The 25,783-nt window shown below is 55.5% G+C and overlaps 12 protein-coding genes across 12 annotated transcripts; 6 read left to right on the forward strand and 6 right to left on the reverse strand.

Annotated features, from left to right (window-relative positions):
- Positions 1-589: 589 nt before the first annotated feature.
- On the forward strand, positions 590-1,111 carry L969DRAFT_16930 (uncharacterized protein; the record flags this gene model as incomplete). The annotated part of the gene is made up of 2 exons (XM_014712889.1): positions 590-670; positions 728-1,111. 2 exons carry the CDS (start codon positions 590-592, stop codon positions 1,109-1,111), a joined length of 465 nt encoding a protein of 154 aa, XP_014568375.1.
- Positions 1,112-1,161: 50 nt separating this feature from the next.
- Positions 1,162-2,563, reverse strand: L969DRAFT_47621 (uncharacterized protein; the record flags this gene model as incomplete). The annotated part of the gene is made up of 8 exons (XM_014713357.1): positions 1,162-1,529; positions 1,577-1,697; positions 1,757-1,909; positions 1,956-2,054; positions 2,101-2,135; positions 2,191-2,272; positions 2,321-2,345; positions 2,403-2,563. 8 exons carry the CDS (start codon positions 2,561-2,563, stop codon positions 1,162-1,164), a joined length of 1,044 nt encoding a protein of 347 aa, XP_014568843.1.
- Positions 2,202-5,207, forward strand: L969DRAFT_86901 (uncharacterized protein). Its single transcript, XM_014713358.1, has 7 exons — positions 2,202-2,283; positions 2,339-2,777; positions 2,836-3,069; positions 3,119-3,179; positions 3,227-4,270; positions 4,318-4,872; positions 4,922-5,207. The coding sequence occupies exons 2-7, from the start codon at positions 2,680-2,682 to the stop codon at positions 5,009-5,011; spliced, it is 2,082 nt and encodes a 693-aa protein (XP_014568844.1). The 5' UTR covers positions 2,202-2,283; positions 2,339-2,679; the 3' UTR covers positions 5,012-5,207.
- On the reverse strand, positions 5,015-7,399 carry L969DRAFT_47566 (uncharacterized protein; the record flags this gene model as incomplete). Its single annotated transcript, XM_014713359.1, has 3 exons — positions 5,015-5,204; positions 5,252-7,139; positions 7,195-7,399. 3 exons carry the CDS (start codon positions 7,397-7,399, stop codon positions 5,015-5,017), a joined length of 2,283 nt encoding a protein of 760 aa, XP_014568845.1.
- On the forward strand, positions 7,168-9,840 carry L969DRAFT_413647 (uncharacterized protein). The gene is made up of 9 exons (XM_014713360.1): positions 7,168-7,762; positions 7,824-7,977; positions 8,034-8,695; positions 8,748-8,895; positions 8,949-9,123; positions 9,174-9,325; positions 9,376-9,644; positions 9,695-9,739; positions 9,790-9,840. Exons 1-9 carry the CDS (start codon positions 7,514-7,516, stop codon positions 9,793-9,795), a joined length of 1,860 nt encoding a protein of 619 aa, XP_014568846.1. The 5' UTR covers positions 7,168-7,513; the 3' UTR covers positions 9,796-9,840.
- A 45-nt stretch (positions 9,841-9,885) lies between these two features.
- L969DRAFT_16935 (uncharacterized protein) lies at positions 9,886-11,689 on the reverse strand (the record flags this gene model as incomplete). Its single annotated transcript, XM_014712890.1, has 3 exons — positions 9,886-10,606; positions 10,667-10,902; positions 10,955-11,689. The coding sequence occupies 3 exons, from the start codon at positions 11,687-11,689 to the stop codon at positions 9,886-9,888; spliced, it is 1,692 nt and encodes a 563-aa protein (XP_014568376.1).
- Positions 11,690-11,852: 163 nt separating this feature from the next.
- On the forward strand, positions 11,853-12,660 carry L969DRAFT_94085 (uncharacterized protein; the record flags this gene model as incomplete). The annotated part of the gene is made up of 4 exons (XM_014713361.1): positions 11,853-12,168; positions 12,225-12,323; positions 12,371-12,484; positions 12,542-12,660. The coding sequence occupies 4 exons, from the start codon at positions 11,853-11,855 to the stop codon at positions 12,658-12,660; spliced, it is 648 nt and encodes a 215-aa protein (XP_014568847.1).
- A 27-nt stretch (positions 12,661-12,687) lies between these two features.
- L969DRAFT_48038 (uncharacterized protein) lies at positions 12,688-14,313 on the reverse strand (the record flags this gene model as incomplete). Its single annotated transcript, XM_014713362.1, has 1 exon — positions 12,688-14,313. One exon carries the CDS (start codon positions 14,311-14,313, stop codon positions 12,688-12,690), a length of 1,626 nt encoding a protein of 541 aa, XP_014568848.1.
- Positions 14,314-14,428: 115 nt separating this feature from the next.
- L969DRAFT_94087 (uncharacterized protein) lies at positions 14,429-16,885 on the forward strand (the record flags this gene model as incomplete). The annotated part of the gene is made up of 8 exons (XM_014713363.1): positions 14,429-14,485; positions 14,831-15,079; positions 15,132-15,345; positions 15,395-15,419; positions 15,778-16,120; positions 16,167-16,295; positions 16,341-16,519; positions 16,576-16,885. The coding sequence occupies 8 exons, from the start codon at positions 14,429-14,431 to the stop codon at positions 16,883-16,885; spliced, it is 1,506 nt and encodes a 501-aa protein (XP_014568849.1).
- A 2-nt stretch (positions 16,886-16,887) lies between these two features.
- On the reverse strand, positions 16,888-17,823 carry L969DRAFT_94088 (uncharacterized protein; the record flags this gene model as incomplete). Its single annotated transcript, XM_014713364.1, has 2 exons — positions 16,888-17,131; positions 17,183-17,823. 2 exons carry the CDS (start codon positions 17,821-17,823, stop codon positions 16,888-16,890), a joined length of 885 nt encoding a protein of 294 aa, XP_014568850.1.
- A 330-nt stretch (positions 17,824-18,153) lies between these two features.
- L969DRAFT_94089 (uncharacterized protein) lies at positions 18,154-20,388 on the forward strand (the record flags this gene model as incomplete). Its single annotated transcript, XM_014713365.1, has 10 exons — positions 18,154-18,371; positions 18,416-18,760; positions 18,887-18,890; positions 18,992-19,086; positions 19,142-19,269; positions 19,334-19,407; positions 19,462-19,486; positions 19,542-19,740; positions 19,787-19,863; positions 19,916-20,388. 10 exons carry the CDS (start codon positions 18,154-18,156, stop codon positions 20,386-20,388), a joined length of 1,638 nt encoding a protein of 545 aa, XP_014568851.1.
- A 120-nt stretch (positions 20,389-20,508) lies between these two features.
- On the reverse strand, positions 20,509-25,764 carry L969DRAFT_94090 (uncharacterized protein; the record flags this gene model as incomplete). Its single annotated transcript, XM_014713366.1, has 8 exons — positions 20,509-20,727; positions 20,778-23,234; positions 23,323-23,337; positions 23,393-23,488; positions 23,538-23,642; positions 24,009-24,733; positions 24,794-25,063; positions 25,122-25,764. 8 exons carry the CDS (start codon positions 25,762-25,764, stop codon positions 20,509-20,511), a joined length of 4,530 nt encoding a protein of 1,509 aa, XP_014568852.1.
- Between the last annotated feature and the right edge of the window lie 19 nt (positions 25,765-25,783).

Below are 25,783 nucleotides of genomic sequence, written 5' to 3' on the forward strand. Positions count from 1 at the left end.
CCCACATTCATCTGTGGGACCATCAAGGACAAGCCTAGGCTTCACGGTGTGCGTAATTCGTGATGCCCCTCATGTCAAGCTGATCGTTCGAACAGCCAATCTCAGACAAAGGACGAATATCATTTAGATAATTCAAAGCGTAGCTACAGATCATCGAGGAGAGGCGCTTGTTGTGTGTTCCCTGCCTGTTACAGGACACGTTGTGTATTCATCACTGGTCGTTGCTCGGCATTCAGCCCGAGGCTGCGGACCTGACTAGCGCTCGAGCAAGTTGAGCCCTTGAGCGCTAAGACGCGTCCGGCTGTTGGCGTTGGCTTGTCACCGCGTCATCAACGATCAACGATCAACTTCTCACGACAGCGATGGCCTCGAGATCGCTTGCCATGCTTCCCCGGCGAGCAGTCACGCCAAGGGCGACTCGACGACAGTTCTTTGCGAGTCCGACGAGCAGCCAGTTCCACTTTGACACACACTACTTTGTTGATCGTCTCGAAAGCAAAGGCCAGCCTAGCGAAGCGTCATCGTCCCGCCAGAGACTGATACACGATCCCTGTATGCAGGCATAGAGCACGGGCAGGCTGTGGGAGTGATGGAAGCGATGGAAGAGGTGGTCGAAGAGAGCATAAGGAGTATGGTCCAGAACCTCGTCACGCGTAGCGAGCAAGAGAAGGTAGGCGCTGCTCCGTCAGGCTCATGCTCGTCAAAAAGCTGAATCATGCATGTACAGCATCAATATACTCAGAAAGTCGACTTTGCAAAGCTGCGAAGTGAGATACAACTCGTGGAAAAGCAAGATTTCTCGCTGCTCAAGACAGAGAACGAACGCCTATTGGCCGACGTCGAGCGACTCAAGCAGAGGCTGCGCGAAGAGATCACACGCACGCAGGCTGGTGTCAGACTCGACCTTAACCTCGAAAAGGGCAGGATAAGAGACGAGTTGAGCATACGCGAGCTCAAGATCCGCGAAGTGGACACCCGTATCGAGTCTGAGATCTCTGCACTCAAGACGCAGATGGAGTCCGTCAAGTTCAACATCCTCCAGTACCTCGTCGGTATCGCGACAGGTTCCGGAGCGCTCTTGCTCGCTTATCTGCGCATGTTCAAGGTTTGATTCGGGTCCCTTCGTGTTTGCTCATATTGACGACAGCTACAGTGAACCACTCATTTTGTGTCGTGTTGTATCAAGATCGTTTGACATGTCGATCGTAGTAGTGCGATGCGTGCAGCGTATCTCTTATGCGAGGTGAATCTGTCCACGAACCTTTCATGCTCTCTAAGAGCTCGTCCTTCTCCTGCCATACTCTCTCTACCCACGACCGCAGCGCGGTATCTGTTTGCGGCAGGTCTCGTATCGCAAATCTGCATGATATCAGCATCAGCGCGTGGCAACTTTTGTCGAGGCACGGCTTCCCTCCTGACATGCACGTGGAACTTGTAAGGCGGACTGAGCTGCGAGCTTTGAAAGACGGTCGCCAGACTCGCTGGCTTCTGCGGCTCGCCCTTTGCACCGGCGTATGCCAGCGTGAAATCTGTGTGACAATCAAGCTCGGCTATCTAGCAGTATCGCGAGGCTTACCGTAGACATGCTCGACTTGCGAGTCGCGTAGTTCGCTTATTGCAGCCACGAAGCCGTTCATGCGTGGGTAGAGCACATTGTCAAACGTGGGCTTGTCTGCCGACTTGCAGAACCGTTGGCTCTGATGGCTCTCGATCTCATCAGCGAAAAGTGGCATGCGAGGACCAGCAAAGGATCGACCTCGGCAAGCTTTTTAGGCGTGATGCGCGTCCCCTCGAGGTAAGTGACGAGCCAGACGGGCTTATTTCTGCCTCGTTTCAGCTGCGCAAACGCTTTCCGTGTATTTGCCGCATCGCTCGTCCAGTTTCTCTTGACCATGACCATTCCGACAAGCTGTGCAGACCATCAGCTTGCGCCGAAGCAGACAAGGCAAGCCTACTTTGAGACTCAGGCCGAAGATAGGCAGTGTCCACTTGAGCGAGTCCTTTGCAAAGTATCGACAATAGCGCAGCATCCCTTTGCGAAGCGCGAGTGCATGCTGTCATGCACATCAGTGGGGGGCCATGCGAATCCACGCGACGGACGATGAGATAGTAGTCCGAATAGGCGAGGTGATTGGCTTCCAGCGATCTCAGCATCAGCTAGTCGATCTCTGCACGGTAGACATGGCTGACATATGACCAGAGCCGATTCCTTCGAGGGCAATGTGTCACCACTGAATGTGATCTCGGCCTGAGCGCGTGACTCAAAGAGCCACTATGTTCCCTGTCAGACACGTGCTATCCAGTCGAGTCGAGGGCTGACCTGCATGTAGCGCCATAGCGTTCCGCTACATCACTCATCTATAAGCTCTCTGATGCCCGGTGGGGAGCACCGAACGACACACGCCACGCTCGAATTGCATTCATAGGCAAGTTTGTCGGAGAACGGTAGAACGAGGAGCGAAAGTGTGAAGAGGATGTTGGCGATGATGCCGTACGAGAAGATGGAAAGGGCATAGCTGATGAGCCTGATCTGACCCGCTGTCGTCCTTGCGATCGTCGTCATAGCGAGTGTGTGCCCGCCCCTCCGTGCCGGTTGTCTGCGCCGTCGCGTCGACTGTCGAGTGAAGCTGTCGCTGTCGTCGACTTGTCGGGCCTGTCAAGCGGCTCCCACAGGCCAGGATGGCCCATGTAGCCTATGTGCTGGCTGCAGAGTTCGACATCGACGAAGGGGCCACGCTGAGGCATCAGATACCCTGCGAGACAGGCACGGATGCATCGTAAACCTACGCGCTGCCCAGCTTGTGACGCCCAGCTGAAGCAAGGCTGGCCATGCAGCTTACTGGCCGAATTGATGCTCCCCGAAGGTGTCCACAACAGAACAGAAGACTGGACCATCTTCTACCTCAACCAGAATCCTGCCCTTTCCGTTCGTTCGCCTGTACCGGAATCCAATGGGTTCACGACATCACGAGCCAACGGCGCAGCTCAGGCGAACGAAGCTGTCAAGAGCGACAAGGTCCTCTACGTCATCAGTCTGGTCAAGGTCAAGAAGGACGATACCGTCAGGAGGTAACATTGCCCGCGCCTTGCCAGACACCGCGAACTGAACTCTGCCCAGAGGCGGCATCACAAAGGCGGTAGCCATCTGCACCTATCATCCTTTTATACAGATCTACAAGGTACCTCACAGAAGGTATGCACGCCCGTACGCTGACTGTCCACGCAGCCAATATTGCTCTTAGCGCTCGAAGACTACTTCAAAGACTCGACATCGACATGTGTAGAACGTCTCTACGAAGCGCTCAACGAGATGGACCTCTCGCAATGTCCTGTTCTGAGCCCTTCCGAGAGACTAGTCCTGCGCGTGTCGGATCGTGCAGATCTCTTCGAAGACAGGTTTCCAGCTGACACGCTCGTCGCGACACCTTCACGCCCCGACATGGAGCTGCAGTCAGGCCCTCACGACGAAGATGACTTCCCAAAGACGCCCACGATGAACAACTTGACTCCTGGAAACCTGTGGAGCGAGCGTCGACCGACCATTACGCCAGCAGATTTTGCGGCACGTTCAGCCTCGCATGCGCAACGGCATAGCACGCCTGCCTACAAATCTTCGAGAAGATCGAGGGATACGCATTTCTATGAGACTTCGGTACGATATGCCGAATTCGATCTGCCCGTTCGCATCCCGCTGGCTACTTTCCCCGAAGAAGTGGGCGACTATTCAATGATAGACCTCATCAAGACGTTTCCCCAGTCTGCCGCAACGCCTCACATTGGACAACTGCACCCTCATCTGCACACCTCCGGCGCCAGTACTCCGCCGATCATCATATTGCTCAATGCGCTCATCACTGAGAAACGTATCGTGATCCTAGGCAAGACTCAGTCTGCCTCGCAAGTAGCCAACCTCGTGCTCGCCGCCTGTGCTCTCGGTAGCGGCGGTGGTGCAATCCTACAAGGCTTCGTGCGAAGGGCATTCCCCTTTGCCAACCTGGGTATCCAGAGCGTGCTCGAGACCGTGCCTGGCTACATCGCCGGCGTAACGAATTCAGTCTTTGAGATCCATGCAGATTGGTGGGACATCCTCTGCGATATCGAGACCGGCAAAATCACGGTCTCGAAGAACATCGGCTATCCTCCTGCTAGTGCCACCAACGCTCTCAGCGCCAGTACGTCTTCTGCGCACGCGAACGTGGCGACGAAAGAAGTGGACAAACGTGACTTGGACCCGCGTCTTGATCATCCTGATCTGCTCCTGATGGAAGAGGTCAGCCCTCGCAACTCTGCGACCTGCACCACTGATTGACCGATCAGGTGTCTGCGAGCTTGCAAGGGCATCACGGGGAGATGGCTATCAGAGCCCGCTTCGCAGAATTTCTCCATCGGTTCGTCAGGCTTGCGGCGCGGCAGGAAGAAGAAGCTTCGGGCAAGACGACACTCAGCTTTCCGTGCTATGCGTACACTCGCAATCGCTTAGGCTCGGGCGTCTTGCCTGTCGACGACTTGACATGGCTCAAAGAGAAGATCGTACATGCGCCTCGCATTCAAGCGTGGTTGTCGACATACGCGTGCGGTCTCGTCAGAGAAGACTTTCTGCAAAAGGCGCAGACGAGAGCCCTGCGCGGACTCGATCCCGCACATCAGATCGCTCGGTTGCGGTACGGACGACAAGTCAGCTTGAGCGAGATAGAAGATATATTTGCAACGCTATCGCAAAGTGTCAAATCATACGATCAAGTCATAGAGCTGCTTGTCCTCTTGCCAGTCCACCTTGGAGGTCTAGGGCCTGTCGCACTCGGTCTCTTCCACCCTCAGCGCACCGTCCGACAGTATGCCGTGGCTCTCCTGGATGCCATCGGCCAGTACACGGCGAGTCTTATCACAATCTAGCCTCACAGCGCTAACACGAGGCAGACAGACGGGCGCAAAGTTTTTGCAAGGGCTCAATCTCTATCACCGGCTGGCGTACGAGCGGCTTGCAGCAGAGCGCGTACAAAATGGCACATGAGGATCAAGCACGCTTCGGCTTGCTCTGCGACTCACTCTTGCGCTTGACCGCCGAGATGAGCTTTGCCAGATCGTCGGTTGGTTTGCTCGGCATTGAAGCGGTTGAACTGGTCGCATCGACTTGCGGCGCAAGCTTCTGGCGCTTGTTGCGACCCTCCGAGAGTAATCGCTCCATATTCTTCGTCTTGATGTAGCTGCAACACAAATCAGTAAATGGCAACTCTTGTTGTGTCCGGCTCACTGTGGGTTCGAAGGGTCGATTGCAAACTCGTGATGATCATGCAGACTTGCGAAGCGATTATCCGCAACGTCAATCTCGAAAGAATCCTGCACTTCTGCGTCGCTTTTGACTTTGCCATGCTTTCTACTCCGCTTCTTCTTGCCCTTCTCCTTCTCGGCTTTGATGATAGCACGCATATCAAAGTGCTTGCCAGGAAGCTTTTCGCTATCTTCTTCAGAGTCGGAAGCGACGAGCAGTGCAAGCTCTGCTGCTTGGCGTTGCTCCTTTGCTTGCGCCGCCTCCTTTGCTGCTCTTCTGGCTTGTTTGCTCTTCACCACTGGCTTTTCATCAGGCATCGCCTCGTCGGCTGCCGCCTTGGCCTGCTTCTTGGTCTCTTTCTGCTGCTTCGTCTTGCGTCGGTAAGCGTCAAGACTGGTCTCTGGCTCTGCGGGGGCGAGATCGGTTTTGGCAGCACGACCAGATAGCGCAGGCGCAAAGGTGATCTCAAGATCCTGCTTATTGTCCTTCTTTTCGAAGAAGTCGTCCTCAGCCGCCTCGCCTTCGTCTAAGCCGAATGCACGCCGGAGTTGCTCTCGTTTGGCGAGACGTGATTCGGCTCTGGACATTGTCGAACGAGGCGGAGCATCTTCTTCGCTCTGGACTGCTTCCTCCTCTTCGCTCTCGTAGTCGGAAGAATCAGAGGCGAGGAAAGGCTGGAAATCGAGCTTTTCGAGATCGTCTTTGGTGAGCTTGGTCGTGTCTAGTCGGGTGAAGCGAGCTCTCTCTACATCGTCGGCGTCCCAAGTCAGCTTGACTTTGGAATGCCTCAGCGCGTCAGTGACAAAGTCGCGCGTGTTGTAATCGGCAGCAACAGAGGTAGCTTTCTCCTTGATCGGATCAGCGGTGAAATCCATCTCGTCAGGTATGTATCGAAGGTCGAAAAAGTTGGCGGTACGGCCGAACTCTGTGCCGTCTATCTCACGATAAGCATGCTTAGCAGCTTGGACGCTATCGAACTCGATGACAGCATAGTAGTATCGCAATCGTTCTAGTTGATATTTCCGCAGAGCGACTTCGTCAAACTCCTCGCCTTCTTCCTGCTGCAGCACAGTCTTCTCATCGATATCGTCAGGATCGACATCACTATCGTCGGATTGCTCGGCAGGGAGGAAGATATCCTTGGGCGGCCCTTCGCGCTCCTCACGTGCCATCCTCTCCCTGCCAAATTCGCTAGGATAGATCGAGACTGATATCACTCTGCCTCGCACTCTCTTCATGACGGCGGAAGGCAGACCGGAAGTACTCGTGCGCGCTGCATCAGCCTCTGATTGTTGCAGTGTTCCGCGATCGGGTGCGAGGACGGAGGAGAAGACTTTGAAGAGATCTGCAGCGCGGATGTTGTCCCAATCGAGATTGACGACGGCTATCCGGCGAGACTCTATCCCTTCCTCGAGCGGAGCATCGTCCTCGATCAACTCGGCACGAGGTTCGTCCTGCAAGGAATGTCTGACGACTTGAATATCATCTTCGTTGAGGTCGATCGAGATTTCTGATCCCGACGGTGAGGCAGAGCGCGCTCTTTTGGGCTTCGAGCGCGAGGTAGAGGGTCCTAGGATGATCTCGCCATCATCTTCAGAGCTCTCAGCTTGCTCCTCCTCCTCCTCTTCTTCGTCTTCTTCTTCTGATGATGACTCGAGCAGTGCCTGACCGCGCGCATAGTCTACAAACTCTTGCGCACTCTCTTGCGCTTTGCCTTTGCCTTTGTTCTGAGTAGAGACGCCTTGTGCTTCTGGATCTTTTCTTTCCCGCTCCTCCGCTTCCTCGTCATCATCTAGCCTGTAGAACTTGCGCAGTTCATCCTGAGAGTGGTCTTTGTTCAACGGTCGGCCGAACCGGTCTACTGCGCGTTCTGTGTCTGTTCGTCAGCCTGTGCTGTCTCATGCGTGACGAAGGAGATGGCGCACTCTTGCTGGCCTTGCCGGTCGTCGGATCAGGCTCAAAGAGAGACTTGAAGCGGTCGTCGAGCACGATTTTATTGGATGCTCTTTTTGGCTTGACGAACCGAGGATCAGTGTGGAGGGAGGCAAAGCGAGCATCTGTGACGAGCTTGGCCTGGCCTTCCTTGTTGCCCTTGGACTGCTTCCGCTTGGTGCCGCCGTTGAGGCTCATCAGGGGATTCGTCGACTCACTCGAGCGGTCGAGAGAGGCCAGCAAGAAATAAATTGACTGTTCCTTACCGACGACGACGAGGACGACGACGAGGAGCAGTCGACAGCTGGCTCCATGGCAGGCTTAGTCGAGTATGCTGACTCTGACGAGGAAGCGAGTGCCAAGACGGCCTCTCGACCGCAGGACCGGCCAGTAGCAGCCTCAACAATCCAGCCAGCAGCCGGTGATGACAGTGACGAGGAGGAGGATGCCAATCCTCTCGCTTTCACAGGCACAGACGCCCCTCGACGGCCACAGCCTACCGCTAGCGTACGCAGACTAGGCTCTAGCAAGATCAGCGCTGCGCCAGATGTGCTCGATCAAGTACGTCGCACTGACAATGTGCTTGGCGCACGGCGGTGGTGCTCATGATGGCGAGCCGCAGGACATCATGACAGCTGGCTCGACCTCACTCGTCACAAGACCGACGGACAACCAGATGAACATCAACCTGACCTACCAAGACATGCTCGCACCCGTCGCCGGTCCACTGCCCATCGGAGGCGAAAAGTCATTCGACCGTATGAACATGCTCACAGGCACGCCCCAACTTCCACACGCATGCCCGCGCACAGCTTGATGCATTGCCTTGCAGGTCATGTGGAACAACAGGCCATGTCAGACCTCGACTTCAAAGTCCAAGAGCGCGCTTATCAGTCACTCGGCTATGCGCGCAATCCCTCCGAACTCAACTCTGCCCAGCAGCCTTTCGTCGGCGATCTCATCGCTGCACAGAACGTCAAGGACGTCTCCTTTGATACCTTTAGACCTTCTGCCGCGATGAGGCAGGAGATGAAGAAAAAGCGAAAGAACAAGGGCGTCTTGGGCGAGTTTGATCCAGAGGGCGAGGAGATCGCCGAAGAGGACAGAGTGGAGTATGTCGGACCCTGGGCAGCCTACAGAGAAGAACGACTAGACATACCTGCCGGACCAGACGAAGAGGAGTACGAGTCCAGCGCCAGAAGAGGAGACAAGCGAGCCATCCTCGAAAGGTCCGCGCGCGAGGTCGGCTTCGGGGAGGAGAAATCTGTCTTCCATGGCGCAGCGATGCGAGACTATCAGGGAAGGACATACATGGCCACTCCGAGAGACATCGACACCGATCTCGAACCTTCCGAGCCTGGAACGCAGCAGTGCTACATTCCAAAGTCTTGCATACACACTTGGTCAGGCCATACTAAGGGCGTCTCCTGCATTCGACTCTTCCCAAAGACCGGTCACCTCATCCTCAGTGGCTCTATGGACTCGCGTGTCAAGGCAAGGCTCCTGCATGAGCGATTGTATGTCGTTGACCACACAGACTACACAGCTGTGGGACGTCTACCACGAAGGCAAATGCCTGCGGACATTTATGGGTCATGGCAAAGCTGTCCGCGATGTCGCATTCAACAACGATGGCACAAGATTCCTCTCCGCAGGCTATGACCGGCAAATAAAGCTATGGGATACAGAAACAGGTGCATACCTCTTGCTCGAGTGACGCAGAGAAGAGCTGAGCAATTGTGTGTAGGACAATGTCTACAAGCATTCACAAACACAAAGATACCCTATGTCGTCAAATTCAACCCTGATCCAGCGCAACAGAATGTCTTTCTGGCCGGCATGTCCGACAAGAAGATCATTCAATATGATCTCACCAGCGAAAAGATCACTCAGGAGTACGATCAACATCTCGGACCCGTCAAGTAAGCACCTCTTGCCTGTTTGAGGCTGCCAGCGGCTTACGCGGACTTAGCACCATCACCTGGGTCGATGAGAACAGGCGCTTCGTGACGACCTCAGACGACAAGACGATCCGCGCATGGGACTACGATATCCCCGTCGTCATCAAGTACATCGCCGAACCGAGCATGCACAGCATGCCAGCCGTCACTCTCCATCCCGACAGTAAGCTCACATCGGACTGTGTCCTCCACCATAGCTGAAGCAGAGAGCAGAAAAATACATGGCCATGCAATCGCTCGACAATCAGATCCTCGTCTGGACGACAGAATTCAAACAGAACAGGAAGAAGCGATTCGCAGGTCACATCACTGGCGGATATGCTTGCGAGATCGCGTTCAGTCCGGATGGCAAATGGCTCAGCTCCGGTGATGGCTCCGGCAACTTGCATTTCTGGGACTGGAAGACCTGCAAGAAGATGCCACAGCGGATAAAGGCTCACAACCACGTCGTCATCTCCCACGCCTGGTTGCCGCACGAGACTGTACGTCCCAAGGTCGTCATCTTGAGTGCATCGCTAACGACCAAGACTAGTCAAAAGTAGTGACAGGAAGTTGGGATGGCAACATCAAGTTATGGGTGCGTCGGTTTCTAGCTCTTTCTTGTTCGAGTCTGACTCGTCTTTGCAGGACTAGCCGACCGACCAGCATGCTGTACGATTCTGTATAGCCTTACAAAGAGGAGTGGGATGCAAAAGTGCTACAACAGTGACAGTGACACACCACCTAAAAATCTGCATCCAGACGAAAGACGTCCTCGGAATTGCCATGACCGCCTTGAGTGTCGTCTGCATGACCTGCACCGCTCGCTTCTTGCGTCCAGCCCGACATTCTCGCACGAGCATAGTCTGACACGCGCTTCTCGAAAAAGTTGGTCTTGCCTTCTAGTGATATATTCTCCATAAAAGAGAGGGGGTTCTCGCTCCCGTAGACCTTCTCCACGCCTAACGTCGTGAGCAATCGATCGGCGACATATTCGATATACTGCGACATGGTATCCGAGTTCATGCCTATCAGTTTGACAGGCAAGGCCTCTGTGAGGAAGTCCTTCTCGATCGTCACTGCGCTTGTGATGATCTCTTGTACTCTCGCGTCGGAAGGGCGATGGTGGAGGTGCCTGAAGAGCAAGCACGCGAACTCGGTGTGCAGACCCTCGTCACGTGAGATGAGCTCGTTCGAAAAGGTCAAGCCAGGCATGAGACCGCGTTTCTTTAGCCAGAAGATGGCAGCGAATGAGCCGGAGAAAAAAATGCCCTCGACAGCCGCAAAAGCGACGAGTCGCTCTGCAAAAGTCGTTCGGTCGTCTGATATCCACCTGAGTGCCCAGTGTGCTTTGCGTCTGATGCAAGGCACAGTGTCCATCGCGTCGAACAGTGCCTGTCGCTCGCGCTTGTCTCGCACGTAGAACTCGATAAGCAGCGAGTAGACTTCCGAATGAATGTTCTCCCTGTGCAAAGCAAGAAAACTCTAAGCGTTCCAGCATCGGGCTGAGCTTGCCGCAACGCACATCATGATCTGAAAGCCATAGAAGCACTTTGCCTCCGTAACCTTTACTTCCGACGAGAAGCGCTCGACGAGATTTTCATTGACAATACCGTCGCTTGCGGCAAAGAATGCGAGGACGTGCAGGATGAAGTGACGTTCGCCAGGCGTCAGACTTTCGAAATCGGCTCTATCGCCAGTAAGATCAATCTCTTCCGCCGTCCAAAAGGATGCCACTGCCCGTTTGTAGAACCGCCAGATCTACAAAGCAGCATTAATGACTGCTTCCGGGGGAGCACAGCAAGCAGCCTACCTCATCATACTTGATAGGAAACAGAACGAAACGATTATCAAGCTCCTGCAAGAGCGGCTCTTGCCGTTCCAGTTCCTTTGCTCGCTTCTCCGCTTCTGTGAGTGGACCACTAGGCGGCATAGGGTCGACCGAGGCGTCTCTTGTCAGCAGAGGCGCCGCAAAATCATCAATTTGCCCGTCATGCTCTGATCCGAGGGCGCCGTTGGTCGATTTGCGAGACATTGGACTGCTCCAGGTCGAGGACAGTATGGTAGCGTCTGTCATGGTGCTCTGAGAACGCCTCCTTGGTGGCCTGCTGCCTGGCGAGTCTGTGAAACTGCTACGCCCGGATGATCTATCGTCCTCGTCGTCCGATCGCATGGGATCTGGTAGAAGCCCACTGTCTATTCCTGACATCTGTGCCAGGCCATCGTCTATGGGGGTCAAACCTCGATCGGCAAGCAATTGGCTCTTTGCGCTCAGTTGACGCTGTCTAGAGGTCTCTGGGCGAGCTTGAACATCGTCTGACCACCCGCTGGTGAAATAAGAGCCCAGAACACGATCTGAGGAGCTACTGCTGCTGGGCGATCGCAGTGTGTGAGATGGCGAAGAGGCCAAGTGAGGATGGTGGACGATGGGGGGCGACAGGTCACTCTTGCTCGTTGTCGACCTGAAGAACGCTGGCAAGGGCGTAGACGGTCGACTTGATGACGCAGAGGCCACACACTCCGCTGTGGGCTGCTCCGCTGCGGTCATGACGACGTTGCCGACTCCTCCGTGTGCGTCGGATGGTGCGCTTAAAAGGATCTGACACGTCATTAGGCTCTGCTCTCTTTTGCCACGTCATCCAGTCAAGGTACGTGCTCGTACGCGACCTCGAGCGTGGCCTGAGCGGGAGCTTCGACGAGGCAACGCTGCGATGCGGGCGAGCCTATCGCTACCGCTCGTGCTGCTGGCCGCGAGCCAAGCGATAGCAGTCAAATTCGATCTGCATGCGGCCCATCATCCTCAGCCAAAGTGCATATGGAATACCGCCATGGTCGACACCCTCGTCGTCATCACCGCCAACGTCGAGCCAGGCCTGAATCAGAAGATAGACATGGAAGTGCTCGATGGAAGCTCTCACAAGAATATCTACCAGACCAAGAAGAACATCCAGTCCGAGACGCGCATGGCCATCACGACTCATGCTGATGCCGAACTTGGCGTCTGCTTCAAGAACACGCTCGACGCGAGTACGTCTGTTGCTCAGACTGATCCATGTGGGATGGACTGAGTGATGCCGACGTAGATATACCCGAGCATCAGGCCCACAAGTTCTCGAGAGCGATTGATCTGGATGTCGACATTGGCGCAGACGCGGTCGACTATAATGCTATTGCCAAACAAGGTGAGCGAACCAGCTCGCTCGTGATGAAGCTGACATGGCGCACACAGAGTCGCTCTCGGGTCTCGAGGTAGAGATGCGCAAGCTCGAAGGAGTCGTCAAGGAGATTGTCGACGAACTCAACTATCTCAAGCAAAGAGAGCGAAAGATGCGAGATACAAACGGTTGGTGGGGTCCGCCTCCGTCAAGTTTGTAGCTGACCGTATCCGTCCTTCCATCAGAATCAACGAACGAAAGAGTCAAGTTCTTCTCTTTGCTCACAGTAGCGACACTCGTCTCTCTCGGAGTATGGCAGATCGTCTACCTTCGAAGCTACTTCAAAAGGAAGCTATTGATATGACGCAGCATTGCATCTCAGTACATCGCACTAGCTCGCAAGGAAGCTCTCTAGTCCTGTCACTTGCTCGGTCGCCATCGCACGTGAGACAGACCAAGCAGCCTTGACGCAATTGTTCAGACCTACGCCCGTGTAACTTGCTCCCGCCACGCTGAGCCTGCCCCGGTAAGTCTGCGCAATTCTCTCGTGTAGCGTTCGCATGCGATCAGGATGGCCGACGAGGTACTGAGGAATGCAGTCTCGCTGCATGTGTACGCGAGAATGAGTCGGCAGATCGCTGATGCCCAGGTGACTCTGAACGGTCGCAAGGGCTTGAATCTCCAGCTCATCGTCAGTAGGCAGACTTTCGATCGATCTACCGGTCCAGTGAGCGCCACCGAGCAGCACAGAGAGCTTGGTGTAGCCAGGCGAGGCTTCTGTTTCGGGCGGGTGCATCTCGGGCATCATGTCAGAATCAAACACGGCACCTAGAGCTTTGTAAGGATTCTGATGCTCTGGCACTGATCGAGGCAACAAGTAGCCAAAGCCTCGAACGGGCAGCAATCGCTTGCCGGGCTTATTGGCGAAAGCCAGATTGACGACGCCGACATTGACAGAGCCGTTGGCGGTCAGTTCGGGCATGTCGGCCGAGAGCAGCGATGACAGGGACGGGCCAGAAAGGGTCGAGACGATCCGATCGGTGACGTGCTTAGTCGAGGTGGTGGAGACAGTGAACCCGGAGGGATCGTGGGCGATCGATTGGATAGGGTCGTCGCGGCTCAGCGTGACGTTGTCTGCTCGGCGCAAGGCCATCTCCAGACCCAAAGTCAGGGTCTCGAGGCCGCCTCGCAGGCTCCATACACTGGCAGACCTGAGATTTGTACGTTCGTCGATGGGCATGAGATCCTGGAGCTCTTTGACAAGCCGCGTTTGCTCTGGATCTGACTTTACTCCGCCCCTCAGCAGAGCGACTATCAAAGAGCCATACTGTTGCTCTAGCTTTGCGATGCTGCCAAAGGTCGCGCCTACAGACAGAGTCCTCGTGTCGCCTGCGTAGATACCGTGAACCATACCGCTGACGAGATTAGTCGCAAATGCGTCGCCGAAACGTCGCGAGAAGAACGAGTGGACGCTCTCGTCTGTCTGCAAGGCCTGTTCGGGCTTCCGCCTCCGGAAAGGCTCTCCAAGCAGGGCAGGCAACAATGATCGCAAGACTGAATCTGAGCTCAGGGTTGCTCTGAGGAGTGATGTGATGCCCGACGGAAGCTTAACGAGCTTGTCAGGGTAGTAGATGAACCTGTTGAAGGCAGACACATGGTTCTTGTCGACCACGAGGAGCTCTTTCGTCAAGCCAAGCTGTCTCACGAGATCGAGGGTGAGCCATCCCTCCAGTCCTCTCGGTCGAACACTCCTAGGGCCAGCTTCGAATATGACCTCCTCATGCTCGCCGGTAGGTTTAGCGTGCTCATCCAGCAAAGCCGGTCGTATGCGGGAAGGTGTCGCTCTGACGCTGCGGACCCATCCACCGTATCGAGGAGATCCCTCGAGCAAGACAATCTGCGCGTCCGGGTGTTGGCGCGATAGATAGAATGCCGTCGAGAGACCTGTCAATCCTCCGCCTAGCACTGCGAGACGTTGTCCAGCCAGTTGAGTCGCTAGACATGCCGTCGGGTGCATGTGATCGCGATGACGCGCACGAATTCGAAGACAAATCCTTTGAGACACCGCGACGATCGTTGACGGCCCATCCCGATGCGCGCACACACTCGCATTTGTACCTATTCGACTCCCTATGACTATCTCCGCTCAATTCCCTCCCCTGTCTGTGCAAAACATTGCCCCATCCCGTGTGTGCGTGGACTCCACATGGGATCGATGATTGCAATGGAACTGCCCATGGCCTCACAAGAAGAGACTGCCAAGATGAACACTACGACGTCTGCCAGGTGATACATTGATGTCTGCGGAGCCAAAAACGCTTGGACCTCGAGCCGAACCGAATTTCGCATCTCACACAACAGGCTGACACGCCATTACCCCGCCCATGCCTTTGCTACAACGACTCACAGCGTGACCTGCGTAGTCTCAGTCTCGGACGAATGCCAGTCTAGAGGCTGAATGTCCAGACGACTCAGTCCGCCCGAGGGAGCCTTGTACTCTCCCGTTTGTCTCGTACGACTTGTTCTAAGTTCAGCGACTGATCAACGTCTTACACCAGGAGCATTTACAAGCGCAGAGATATCTCAGGTGGCCCCGCCTCATCGTGCTCAATGGCGTCTCGATCCTTGACATTGCCCTCATTGGCACGGCACTCAAGGCCAAGCTAGACGGGGACGATGACGTTGCCGTGGGAGAGTCAGTGGGCGTCCACACTTCCATTCTCGATATCACCATCGCACTCGTTGCACTGATCGCGACGTGCACTATCGCCTCTGGTATAATGGCACGCTAAATCGTCAAATTCCGTTCGAGCGGAGCCTCACGAGTGCGAGCAGGGCGTCTTGACAGTGCTCACGCTGTTTCTCATGCAAAAGAAGGAGACGCCTCGGAGCGCCTTTCTCAAATGGGGCTCTCTCGCTATCGCCAACGTCGGCGTTCTTGTCATGTCGGCCGTCGTGACCTGGATGACATATACGCGAGGTGGCAATGTAGAATCGTCGGAGATCATCCCCATAAGCATTGTGCCTGCTGCTTCACCTCTCCTAGGCAGTACGTATCTTACCCAGCCGGAGAAAAGGCATACTCAACCGATCCTCAGTTCATCTCAAGTACAAAGACCAGAAGTTCGTAGTCTACTCCATGATACTTGGCTGGACTTTCTTCGTCACGACAAACATCGCGATTCTTCTGACCTATCTCGCATCTCGACGATTACTCAAAGTCAGAAGACAGCTCGGGCATTTTAATGAAAACGCAGGAATGCTTGAGAGGGCGGCGCCCATGGCAAGCAAGCAGCCATTCCACGATGCAAACAAGACACCGATCACGCCCGTCCCCCCTAGGAGGTCAAGGCGGTCAAGGCGGTCAAGGCGGTCAAGGCGATCAGATACGCCATCCGATGACATACCAGACGGTCCGCTCAGAGTGCCCAGTTCGAGGTTCGCCTGAGATCTCGCACGGACGCTGCGCGGGGGGCTATAGCAACGTGCCTGTATCGACTCTTTGCATCCCTGAATATGCTCTCGCTGCTCCTCCTCGCCAGATGGAACGTACCTTTGCCATGGGCATCATGGAAAAGTCTCGCTTCTCGAGCTCGGGATCACGCAAGCTACGGAACGGCCCTTCAGTGCCGCGAAGGACGACCATCTTTTGCGCAACAGGCGTGCTCGCTGTCTTTCCGCTCATCTTTGCACCAGTTGGCATATCCAGATTAGCAAGATCTGGCCAGGACATCGCAATCCTCTTTCCTCAGGGTACGACCGCCTCCACTTCGCTCAGCGCATCTGCGGCGGCTCTGGCAATCGTGTCGGCGCTCATCTTGATCGTGAGTCGAACTGACTTGCGCGTTCAGCCACTGACAAGGTCTTTAGCTGTCCATCGTATCTGCTATCGCTATACGGAGGAGGAAATTCGCGCCTTTACTCAAAATCGGTGAAGCCCTCGGAACTCTGTACATCCTCAGCGGTATCAGCGAATTAGCCGCGTCGATCGCATTGGTTGTCAGTTCGCCCTTGCCCTCGTATCAAGACGCTGACGGCATACAGGTGGTGCTCTCGAGCGGAAGGGCTACCGTGAAGAATGACGACATTCCTCAAGCGGAGCTACAGGGGATCGTCGAATTGGACGAAAGGCTGGGCATCATCGACTTGAGTCTGTCGCACCAGCCTCTGCTCATCGTGCTCGCCATTTCTGGCTTCCTCGTGGTCGTCATGACCGCCGCAAGGTATGTTCACCCGGCGCGTCGCTACTGTTGGAGTTCTATGCTTACAACGAGCGCAGTGTTGCGACTGTGCGCTTCGCGTACAAAGATGCGAGAGTGCGGCGCGAGCAAGAGGAGTACAGGCGACGGACACGACTCACAAAGCAGACGAGCCCCCAGACGTTTTCACAGCTGCCTTATGTAATCAACGACGGCAAGTCATACGTCGCGCCCTCAGTTCCGCCCATGCCTTACCAATATCAGCAAATCAATCCTCGACCTACGAGCACACGACAGCGCTCGATGGCAATGCCGGAGCAGGCGCGATCAAACAAGACGATCTCATCTCACGATTCGGTGTACAAGGATCAGTCTGCATTCGCTATTTGACTTTATACATTCTGTCTCTTCCATGCTTCGGCTTTCAGACTGTCCAATCGTGCCAGTTCGCGATCGACGTCTTTGACTAGCTTCTTCCGTTCTTGCTTGACTCTGTCTGAGCCGTCCGAGGAGACTCCGTCGAGCTGTGTGAGCAGTCGAACGAGTGCATCCTCGTGAGCGTGAAGGGAAGCGTTGTTTGATGTGTAGAGCAGCTTCGGCATGGATTCATCCTCGGCATCTGCAGCAAAATCGATCCTGCGATGACATCCGTCAGCTTTGCTCGTCAAAGCGCACAAAGATGTGTACCTTTCCGGTGCGATGAATGCCTTTGTGAGGGCCTGTAATTGCACGCGCAGGCTGTTGAGCTGCTCGAGGTGGTACTTTGTCCTTGCATGCTTTCTAAAGTGCTTCTGCAGCGTCCGGACAGCTTCTTCCACCTTTGCGTCTGTGGGCGGAGGCGTGCTAGACTGTCGTACGGGCTCCGCATGTAGGCTTGCAGCAGAGAGATCGATGTCTGGCTCGACCGTCATTGCGCGTGGCGTATCGACTACGTTGACCGGGGAGGTGTAGTCGTCTTCGTCGTCATCAGATGGCATGTCATAGACCTGCCCAGGATAGACGAGCGGTGCGAACCAGCCAGACTGCCTCAGGCCCCTTGGAGGAGCTTGACGCTGGGCTGCTTTCAGTCTGCGTTGTCGCTCTTGTTGAGCATAGAGCTGCTCTTCGTGTTGTCGCTGTGCGAGTACGCGCTCATACTGATCTTGTCGCTGACGTTGTGCAACAAGCTGCCGGTAGGCTTCTCGTCGTTGCGCTTGCTCTTGACGTCGCTCGAGCTCCTGCCTGAGCAAGTATCGTCGGTACTGCTCCTCTTCATAGTCGCTATAGCTCGGGCCGGCGTAGTAAGACGGCTGATAGTAAGCTTGCTGAGGTGCGTAGTAGCCCAACATCTGTTTGTTCGTGAAGTTGCTGAGCAATGAGAGCCATGCTTGCTTGAATTATATGTTCGCCGCTGACGAATCGCTCGACGGCACGCGAAGATTCGCGAACTTGCGAGAGACAGCGCTGGCGCCCCTTCAGTCCAGCCGATCTTGCCCGATCAAGCGCTCTCACGTGATGACGTCTTTGTATGGGTTTGCCTCCAAAGCGTCCTTGCTTTGTGCCTATTGTTCTGCACCCTTCGCAATGTGTAGCTGTATGCTATTGCTATACAAAGGCAGCGTGTCAGAGCTGCTCTACATAAGCGCAAGCGTTGTAATGCGACTCATTTCCATCCCATCATGCTGATGGCTCGCATCCTGCCGATGAATAGCTCAGACAATACAGGCTCGATGGCACAATTGAATACTAGGGGACGAGTGCGATCCGTCAAGCCACTAGTGTGGTCTGTCGAAGCGACAACGGCGGCAAGCGAGCCACTGTCGACGCCGAGACCTGCCATAGCGAGAGCTCGCTCAGCACCACATTGTCTGCGCTTTCATGATCTGCCGCAGCGTCAGTCTGGCCGAGATGACGCCGAGCTCACTGCTCGACCTGACAAAGACCCAGCTCCTACTTTGGATTCTGCCTCGACAGGCTCTCGCCTGACGGTCCCTCACCTGGGGCCTACGGCTTCTCACTGCCTGCAACGCCTGCGCTCGAGGTGCCTGCGAGTCGTGGACAGACAGCACCCCGATCAGAGCGCGTCGAGCTGGTCAAATACGACACGTCGCGCATCCCACTTCGGCGGGGTCAGTGTAGCTATCTGCTGGCAAAAGCAGCATCAATCGACGTCCTGACCCGCGACGAGCACAAGTGTTGCGACCAGCGAGTCGGCGCTGTCCTCAGAAACGCTCACACCCCCTTATCTGCGCCAAGGTTGCGACCTCGCAAGACCGAGTTCTGGCTGTGAGCTTCTAGAGCCTTTGAGGCCCGCTTCAAGCTGGTTGCCGCATGTACCCGAGTGCATCAATGTCCCCTGCTGCCCTTGCCTTGGGTCGTGGATGGCTCAATTTAGACACGCGCGCGTCCCAGGCGCGTCAAACCAAGGTCAGGCAAATTGATGGGACTGCTTTGTATTTGGGCTGGCTTCCTTCGTCGTCGCTCGACTCGCATCATAAGCGCACTGCTACTGGATAGCTCACAGACAGGGCTAGACCCGCACACTCATTGACACGTATACACATTCACCACGACTCGGAGGCTGCTCGACGCACGCCCAAGCTTGACTTGACGTCAGCCTCGCATCACACTCACATCCACTCTGCTTGACAAACACATCAAGACCAGCATGAAGACCACATCATCGTACGCGCTCCTTGCGGCACTTGCTAGCTCTGCACTCCAGGGCATCTCAGCCGGCGCAACCGGCATCTCCTATAACAAGCAGCCCTACCACAGCGAAAAGTACCAGACAGGCAAGTCTCAAAACGGCTCGAGCTCAGGTCAGAGCAGCAGCTGACCTCTTGCCTGCGCTTACAGGGCACAACAACTGTGGCACTCGGGATTCGCGTCATTCGTACTGTCAAACCCTCGTCATCAATTCGATTGAAGACGTACGTCCCTAGCAGCGGGTGCACGGACCATGCTGATATGAGTGTCATTCACAGTTCTGTCTCTTTGCGCCGCCAAAGGGTCAGCTAACTCTACGACGACACAAGCACGAGCTGATCGTATACGCTGGATGCAGTCGCGACTGTTGGCGAATCTGAGCGTTATCAGGTTGCCTGGTGCACCAAGGCTGGGCACGGGGCTCGTCTGATACCCGCCGGCACATTCAAGGGTGTTCACTTTATCAGAACGCCCGATTATGTGCAGATCACTGCCATTGGCGATTTCACAAAGATCAATATCAAGGACAAAGACGAGGGCGGCGAAGAGGATCCACAGTGGGTGCTGAGCTACAATGTAAGCTCAGAGCTGATGATCCGATAGCGGTGCCGATTCGCTTGGCAATCCTGTGGGAGGACTCATCTTTGGCAAACATGAGAACAAGACTGTCCAATTTACAGGTACGCTTCCACATATGCACAGCGAGCCTCCTCCTGACTCATCAATGATCAGAATGGAATCAGTTCATGAGCTACGATCAAGTCTCAATTAGAGCCTGCTTCCCCAACAAGAAGGATCCCTCGCGACCTGCTCAGCTTTGCCCGCATGTCTATGACGAGATGGGCAGCATGTGGAACTCTCCCGGCGATTACGGTCCAGGCTACGATGAGTGCAAGGCCACTAGCACGCTTCCGCCCGGCATCTACACCGACAATGGCAAGACGACGACTTGGCAGCAAGGCCAGAAGCCTACGCCTGCTGCTCATCCTGCTGGCAAGGTCTCCGACTGCGTCAAGGCCAAGAGACCAGGCGGCGCGCATTATCCCAAGAGCACTCGCTCAACCGGCAAGAAGCCCACCAAGAAGCCTACAAAGAAGCCCACCAAGTCCAAAGGTGGCAAGAGCAAGAAGGCGCCTACCAAGCTGAAGCCTATGGCAAAGTCGACAACAAGAGCAGCGCACGCCAAGCGTGCCCGGTCTCTGTAAGTAAGCCGATCCAGAGGAGCAGTATGTACTATCAAGAATGAGTGACGAGGCTGCGCTATGAAGTGCGTGTGTAGCGCGTTGCAATGAGGATGGATAAATACAAGCACGTGAACGAGAGCGCTATGATACAACAGCGGTCGATCCGTCTGCACCGTACGTCTGCTGCTCTTCGGCAAGCATATTGTTCAGCCGATCACTGTGACGAGCAGCGGCGGCAGCGGTCTCGGTCAATTGCTCATTCTCTGTTCTCCTTCTTCGTCTCCTTCTTCTAGGCAATGTGATGAACTTTGGCAGCGGACGAGCGTCGAGATCGAGAGCGATGTTGGTCGCTGCTTGCAACTGTCTAGCTGTCTGAGCTCCAAGCTGATCAGAAGAAGAGCTGGACTTACGGCCTCGATCCAATCTATCACGCCTCGATCGTCGTTGACTTGCAGTAAGAATTGCTCGCCTTCTGCGCGTACTCTGACGACGTGTTTGCGCTTAATATAATCGGCAGCGAGACCAGATTCAGCTTTTTGTAATGAGTAATGTCGGACGACTACGTTCGAAGCATGTGGGATGGGCGCCTTTTGCAAGGCGGCAGACAAGCGTGTGCTATCCTGTGAGCTAGCGAATGCATTGGCGTATTGACCTTTGTGTACGTGTACTGGCTTCACACCCTTTTGGCGGGAGCTTGTGGACCGATTCGACTCTGTCCTCCGAGGTCGAGGTTTACTGCCATCTTGCGGCGCGACCCGTGGAGGTAAATACGTCTGACCGAATGATGCCTCGACCCAGTCCTCTGACATATCCTCGCCCTCCACAGGGTATTGTCGAGGATCGTTCCTGAAAATTTTGATGCTCGTTCCGTGCAGGATGACATATTGCCGTTTCCATGCACGATTCGGAGCTTGTGCGCCAGGCGCAGTAAACTCCATCTTGCGCGGCAGCCAGCCTTCGATATGAACCTGACAAGTATATTGTGGCAGACCTTCTTGGCCTTCCTCCTCGCGAGGTGAGATAGCATGCGCGTTGCTGACGCCGATCCATGGCGATACAGGGTAGACGGGAGGTTCGGCTCCGAGCTCAATCATCGATCTGCGCCTGGATATACTGCGAGCGCTCTGTGGTGGATCGCTCATGCGGGGCCGTGGCAACGACGGTGTGCGAGCCTGTTGATGCGGCACATCGCCCGGGGACACGTGAACAGTCTCGTCATCTATCTCATCATCGTTCTCGAGCGTGGAAGGTGGCACGAGGTTGACGAGGCTCTGAGACTTGCGAGAGTACAGAGAAGGTCGTGAAGTCATGCGTGGCTGCTCGACCATGGGTGGCGAGTCATCTTCATTGCTTGACGATGTTTGCATCGCTGCTGTGCTCGCGAGGCTGGGCTCAGTTTGCTTGAAGGAAAAGTACGAGTCTTCGCCGGCACGCTCAGCAGATTCAGGCCGCGCTGTCGGCAAGCCCGGAGTCGGCGTGAAAGGCTGAAACGTCGTCCAGGATGGTTGACCAGCAGGGGAGCCTCCGCGTCCTGGTGTGCCAGACGGTGAGAGTCGAGTCGACAGGCGCGAGAGCCTAGGATGTACTCGCGGTCTTATATTGGCATGACAAGCAGGCGAGGCTGGCCCAGAGCTTGGTCTAGCTGCGTCATAATCTGCATGGAAGCCTTGCTCGGAGTCGAAGAAGCCAGCTTCCTGCACCTCTTCTGCAGAATCCTCGTGCTCATCGCTGCCCTCGGCTTCGGTCTCTGTCTCTGTGTCTGTCTCGGTCTCTGTATCCAAATCATGATTGTCGTCGAGATGTCCAACTCCTTCATCAAGTGAAGTTGCACTAGCGCTGGCCTGACTCGCTATGCTGTCCGGTCTCGCACGCGATGAGGGCGAAGACCCGGAGACGGTGGGAAATGTCATGGTGCCATTCGATAGAAGTCTCGGCAGGGTACGCATACGGCTTGCCGTTGTCTGCTCGCGCCTTGGCAGACCTGTAGCTAGCTCTGTGGCCATAATCGGCGTCTCGGCCGTGCTCGAATGTGGCAAAGACTCTCTTGACTCTTCTTCGTGTGTTCCAGCACTTAGCTCCTCTGGATGCGTCAGCAAAGATGTCGATGAACGAGCAGTAGGTCTGTAGGCAGGTCTGGCGGGGATCTGCTTGCTACCAGCGCGCAAGTAGTCAAGATCGTTACTGGAGTGATGTGAAGTGGCAGGACTGGAGACGGGCGACTGCGCAGATTCAGGCGAGCCTATGCTACGTGATTCTACGCTGGGCGTCGAGACTGCGCTGGTCTCTGATCGTGCGTGCTGAGGCGAATCAGTGCGCGAGCCTTCAGAGGTCGATCTCGCTCGAGAGCTCGGATAGAGTGCAGGAGACCACTCTGGAGGTGCGTTGGCCTCGTCTACGTGTTGGTACTGCTGATGCGAGGGCCCCGCTGATTGGGACAGGGAGCGCGCTCTGCTCTCGTCTTGACGCGGCAAGGAGGATGAGGAGCCCGAGCTGCCGTTGCGTGACTTGGCTAGACCTGGTCGCGTGAGGTTGAGCAAATTGGTGACAGAGTATCGTCGAAGCCGACTTGAGCTTCTGCTGGCCTGGTCGAGCGAGTAGAGGCCAGCGACGGAGTTGCCGTCTGCGCCGACGGAATGGTCAGATGCGTTGAGTGTGTGCGTATAGTAAGTCGTCTTTGAGCCTCTTCGACTGATTGTGATGGGATCCGTGGAGCGAGACTGAGGCTCCAGCAAGTCTGCGGCGGAGATCCTGCGTCGTCCGGCGCTATCAAAGACAGGTGGGCCCGCAGGAGCGGCAGGAATGGTGACGGCTGAGACGCCCGAAGACTCTGATGATGTGGAGGTCGATCTATATGCTAATGGCGTGCTCTTGTTGGCATGTTGCGACAGATCAGGAGACACCGCCTCGGAGACCGACACCAAGCTCGAGTGTTGATCAAATGCAGACATAAGACACCATCAGTTTTGGTTTCTGTGACGGGTCGGGCATTAGCTCGATCAGCTTACACAATGTCCGACATGCTCACCAGGCACTCAAGCAAGCAAGGCGATGGACATAAGTCTTGCAGTGCCAAGCGGGGGTCGTGCGACGGGACTTGGCAATACGAACAAGCAAACCTGTCCTGACTACGATTGAGTCTTTGTCATCGGCACAGCATCTTGTGCGCTCACGCAAGAGTGCAAGAGTGGTGGTGACGAGTGTAGGGTCGTATGACTGGTCGACCAATGAGATCTCGCGTTAATACCCCGGATGTTGATGCTGTGCTCTTGTGGGTCCTGAAGGCGATAGATCGTCGACGTGAAGTGCGCAGACGGGCTCGTGCGGATTGCTGTCAGTCGCCTTCGGACGAATCGAGAATGGTCATCGCACTTGCACAAATCCGAATTGTCTCGAGTTGCGTCGCCTCTCGCAAGCCAGGCGCGGCTATAAGCGTGCGCCCTTTTAAACGTGGCAGTGACGATCATCGCCGAAGGCCGCGCAGTTCTGGGCCTCGGATAAACTTGCGCATAGGGGCTCTAGTCGGTCGCCTAGCAATGGCATTTCGTAAGACCGAAGATCTCTCACATGCACGTGAGCAGAGGACAAGCTGTTTGCAATCAACAGGTAACAGACAAAACGAATCGATAGCATTCCGGTCAGACATAGAGGCGTCCGCAGAGCACTCCACACGCAAAGCATGTCGCGACGGTGAAGAGGCCAGCTAGTGACCATGACTTGATCGGTTGTAGTGCAGAATGGACGGGCGAGAGCATGAGGCTAAGTCCGACGCGCAGGAGCGAGGAGAGACTGAGTGGATCGGCAGCGCTGAACCGACAGACTTCTGACCTCGAACGAGAGCTGCTCTTGCTCGCACTTGACCGCCGGGAAGGGCGACCTAAACGTTTGATGCTGAGCGCATGTGGTTGCGACGCGCTCGGCTCGTCCGATTCTGAAGCGAAAGCAGAGTTGATGCGACTGTGTATGGCTGACGGGGGCGCGGTGGCTGCCAGGGAGACCTGTCGAGCAGCTACCCGTGCCCAGAAGTCGGATTTGGGCTCAATGTAGGTGTGTGCAGAGCTGTATCGAAGCCCTCGAGCAACGAGATCGATATGGCGCCATTCCATGAAGACGGTTGCGAGTTCTTGGCGCAGACGAGTGAGGTTCAGAGTGTCACAGAGCTTGGCCAGGACACTCTTGAGTGCTACTGGCTCGTCGTCGGTGCTCGATGTCACCGCTGGCACCGAGCTCGCTTCGTCACAGGATATGCACGAGCTTATAGCCTGAGATGTGAGCTCGCCTGAGAGTGATGCTGCAACCTCGGTCGAGGCTGCGATGGGTAGGATGTTGGCGATCTGTGACAGCCTCTTGAGCGCAACGCCATCGTAATCTGTACACGGGCAGGCGTGTGAGCTCGGTCTGAGGAGCTGACGAGTGCGTGCGTGCATACCTTGATCGAGCACGAGAAGGCAGACATCGACGACGAAAAGCAGTTGCTCGGTGAAGAGCTCCCCAATTGCGCTCTCGGCATCTTCGTCCTTTGAGCAGCATGCTTGCAGGGTCGAGTAGGACGATTCGAGGCTGTCCGCCCATTCGTCGAAAGTCAAAGAGCTCTGCGGCGTCATGTCGATGAGCTCGAGTACATTGCTCTCGTTCTCATTTGCTCGGGCTTGAGCATGGGCCGCCCTGATCTGATCGGCAAGCGCATTGCGTGTCTTTTCTGCAGAGTGACGGACCACAGTGAGCTCAAACAAGTTGAGCAGTGTGAGCAAGCCTACCTGAAGGAGCCAGGATGGCAAAGCGTAGGTAGCGTCTGCAGCTCGAGGCTGGCGCAACGCGCAAGGTTGGCATGATGAGATTGCTCGTGTAAAGCTGGGCTCTGACGGATTGAGACGTCTCGCTCCTCACAGATCGGCCTTGGACTCTCTGTCTTGTGTCTCTCGCATGCGGTACATCTTCGTGAGGCTCAGAGGTAGTACGTGGCAGGGAGGGGTCGATATCATGATCAGAATCGAGATCGCTCGGAAAGTCGCTCGAGTGAAGGCTTGAGGGTGTGCCGGGAGGCGACTCGAGATGCTGTCGAAGGTACTGGGACAACGCAAACGCACTTGATCTTCGTCTGCGGTCATAAGGACCGGCTCGACTGTCCCGCATGTTGGCGGTCGCGATAGGCGCAAGAGCGACAGGTGTAGCTCGATCGAAGCCCAGTCCGACTGTGCTCTCGTGCTGTTCGACCGAGGGTGTGATGTCGTTGTAGCTATCCTGCTCCTCACCTGACGGGGTCTCTGGCCGAGCAGTCTCACTGTCGCCTGATAAGTCAATTCCAGCAGTCCTCGTTGCTGTCGCTATCTGTCCGTCTTTCTCGTGACCGTCGAGCGTGTCGAGGCTGAGTACGCCATAGTCGGAGTCTGACAGAGCCATGATGCTCAGCCAGGCCGGC

The sequence above is a fragment of the Mixia osmundae genome (assembly GCF_000708205.1).
Source record: "Mixia osmundae IAM 14324 unplaced genomic scaffold scaffold_4, whole genome shotgun sequence".
In the NCBI taxonomy this organism is placed as follows: domain Eukaryota; kingdom Fungi; phylum Basidiomycota; class Mixiomycetes; order Mixiales; family Mixiaceae; genus Mixia; species Mixia osmundae.

Coding starts and splice junctions, on each gene's coding strand:
- L969DRAFT_86901 (XM_014713358.1), top strand. CDS start 2,680: ATGGCCCATGTAGCCTATGTGCTGGCTGCAGAGTTCGACATCGACGAA. Junction 3,180..3,226: donor CTTTTATACAGATCTACAAG/GTACCTCACAGA, acceptor CTGTCCACGCAG/CCAATATTGCTCTTAGCGCT. Junction 4,271..4,317: donor ATCTGCTCCTGATGGAAGAG/GTCAGCCCTCGC, acceptor TTGACCGATCAG/GTGTCTGCGAGCTTGCAAGG.
- L969DRAFT_413647 (XM_014713360.1), top strand. CDS start 7,514: ATGGCAGGCTTAGTCGAGTATGCTGACTCTGACGAGGAAGCGAGTGCC. Junction 8,696..8,747: donor CTATGGACTCGCGTGTCAAG/GCAAGGCTCCTG, acceptor CAGACTACACAG/CTGTGGGACGTCTACCACGA. Junction 9,645..9,694: donor CCTGGTTGCCGCACGAGACT/GTACGTCCCAAG, acceptor GACCAAGACTAG/TCAAAAGTAGTGACAGGAAG.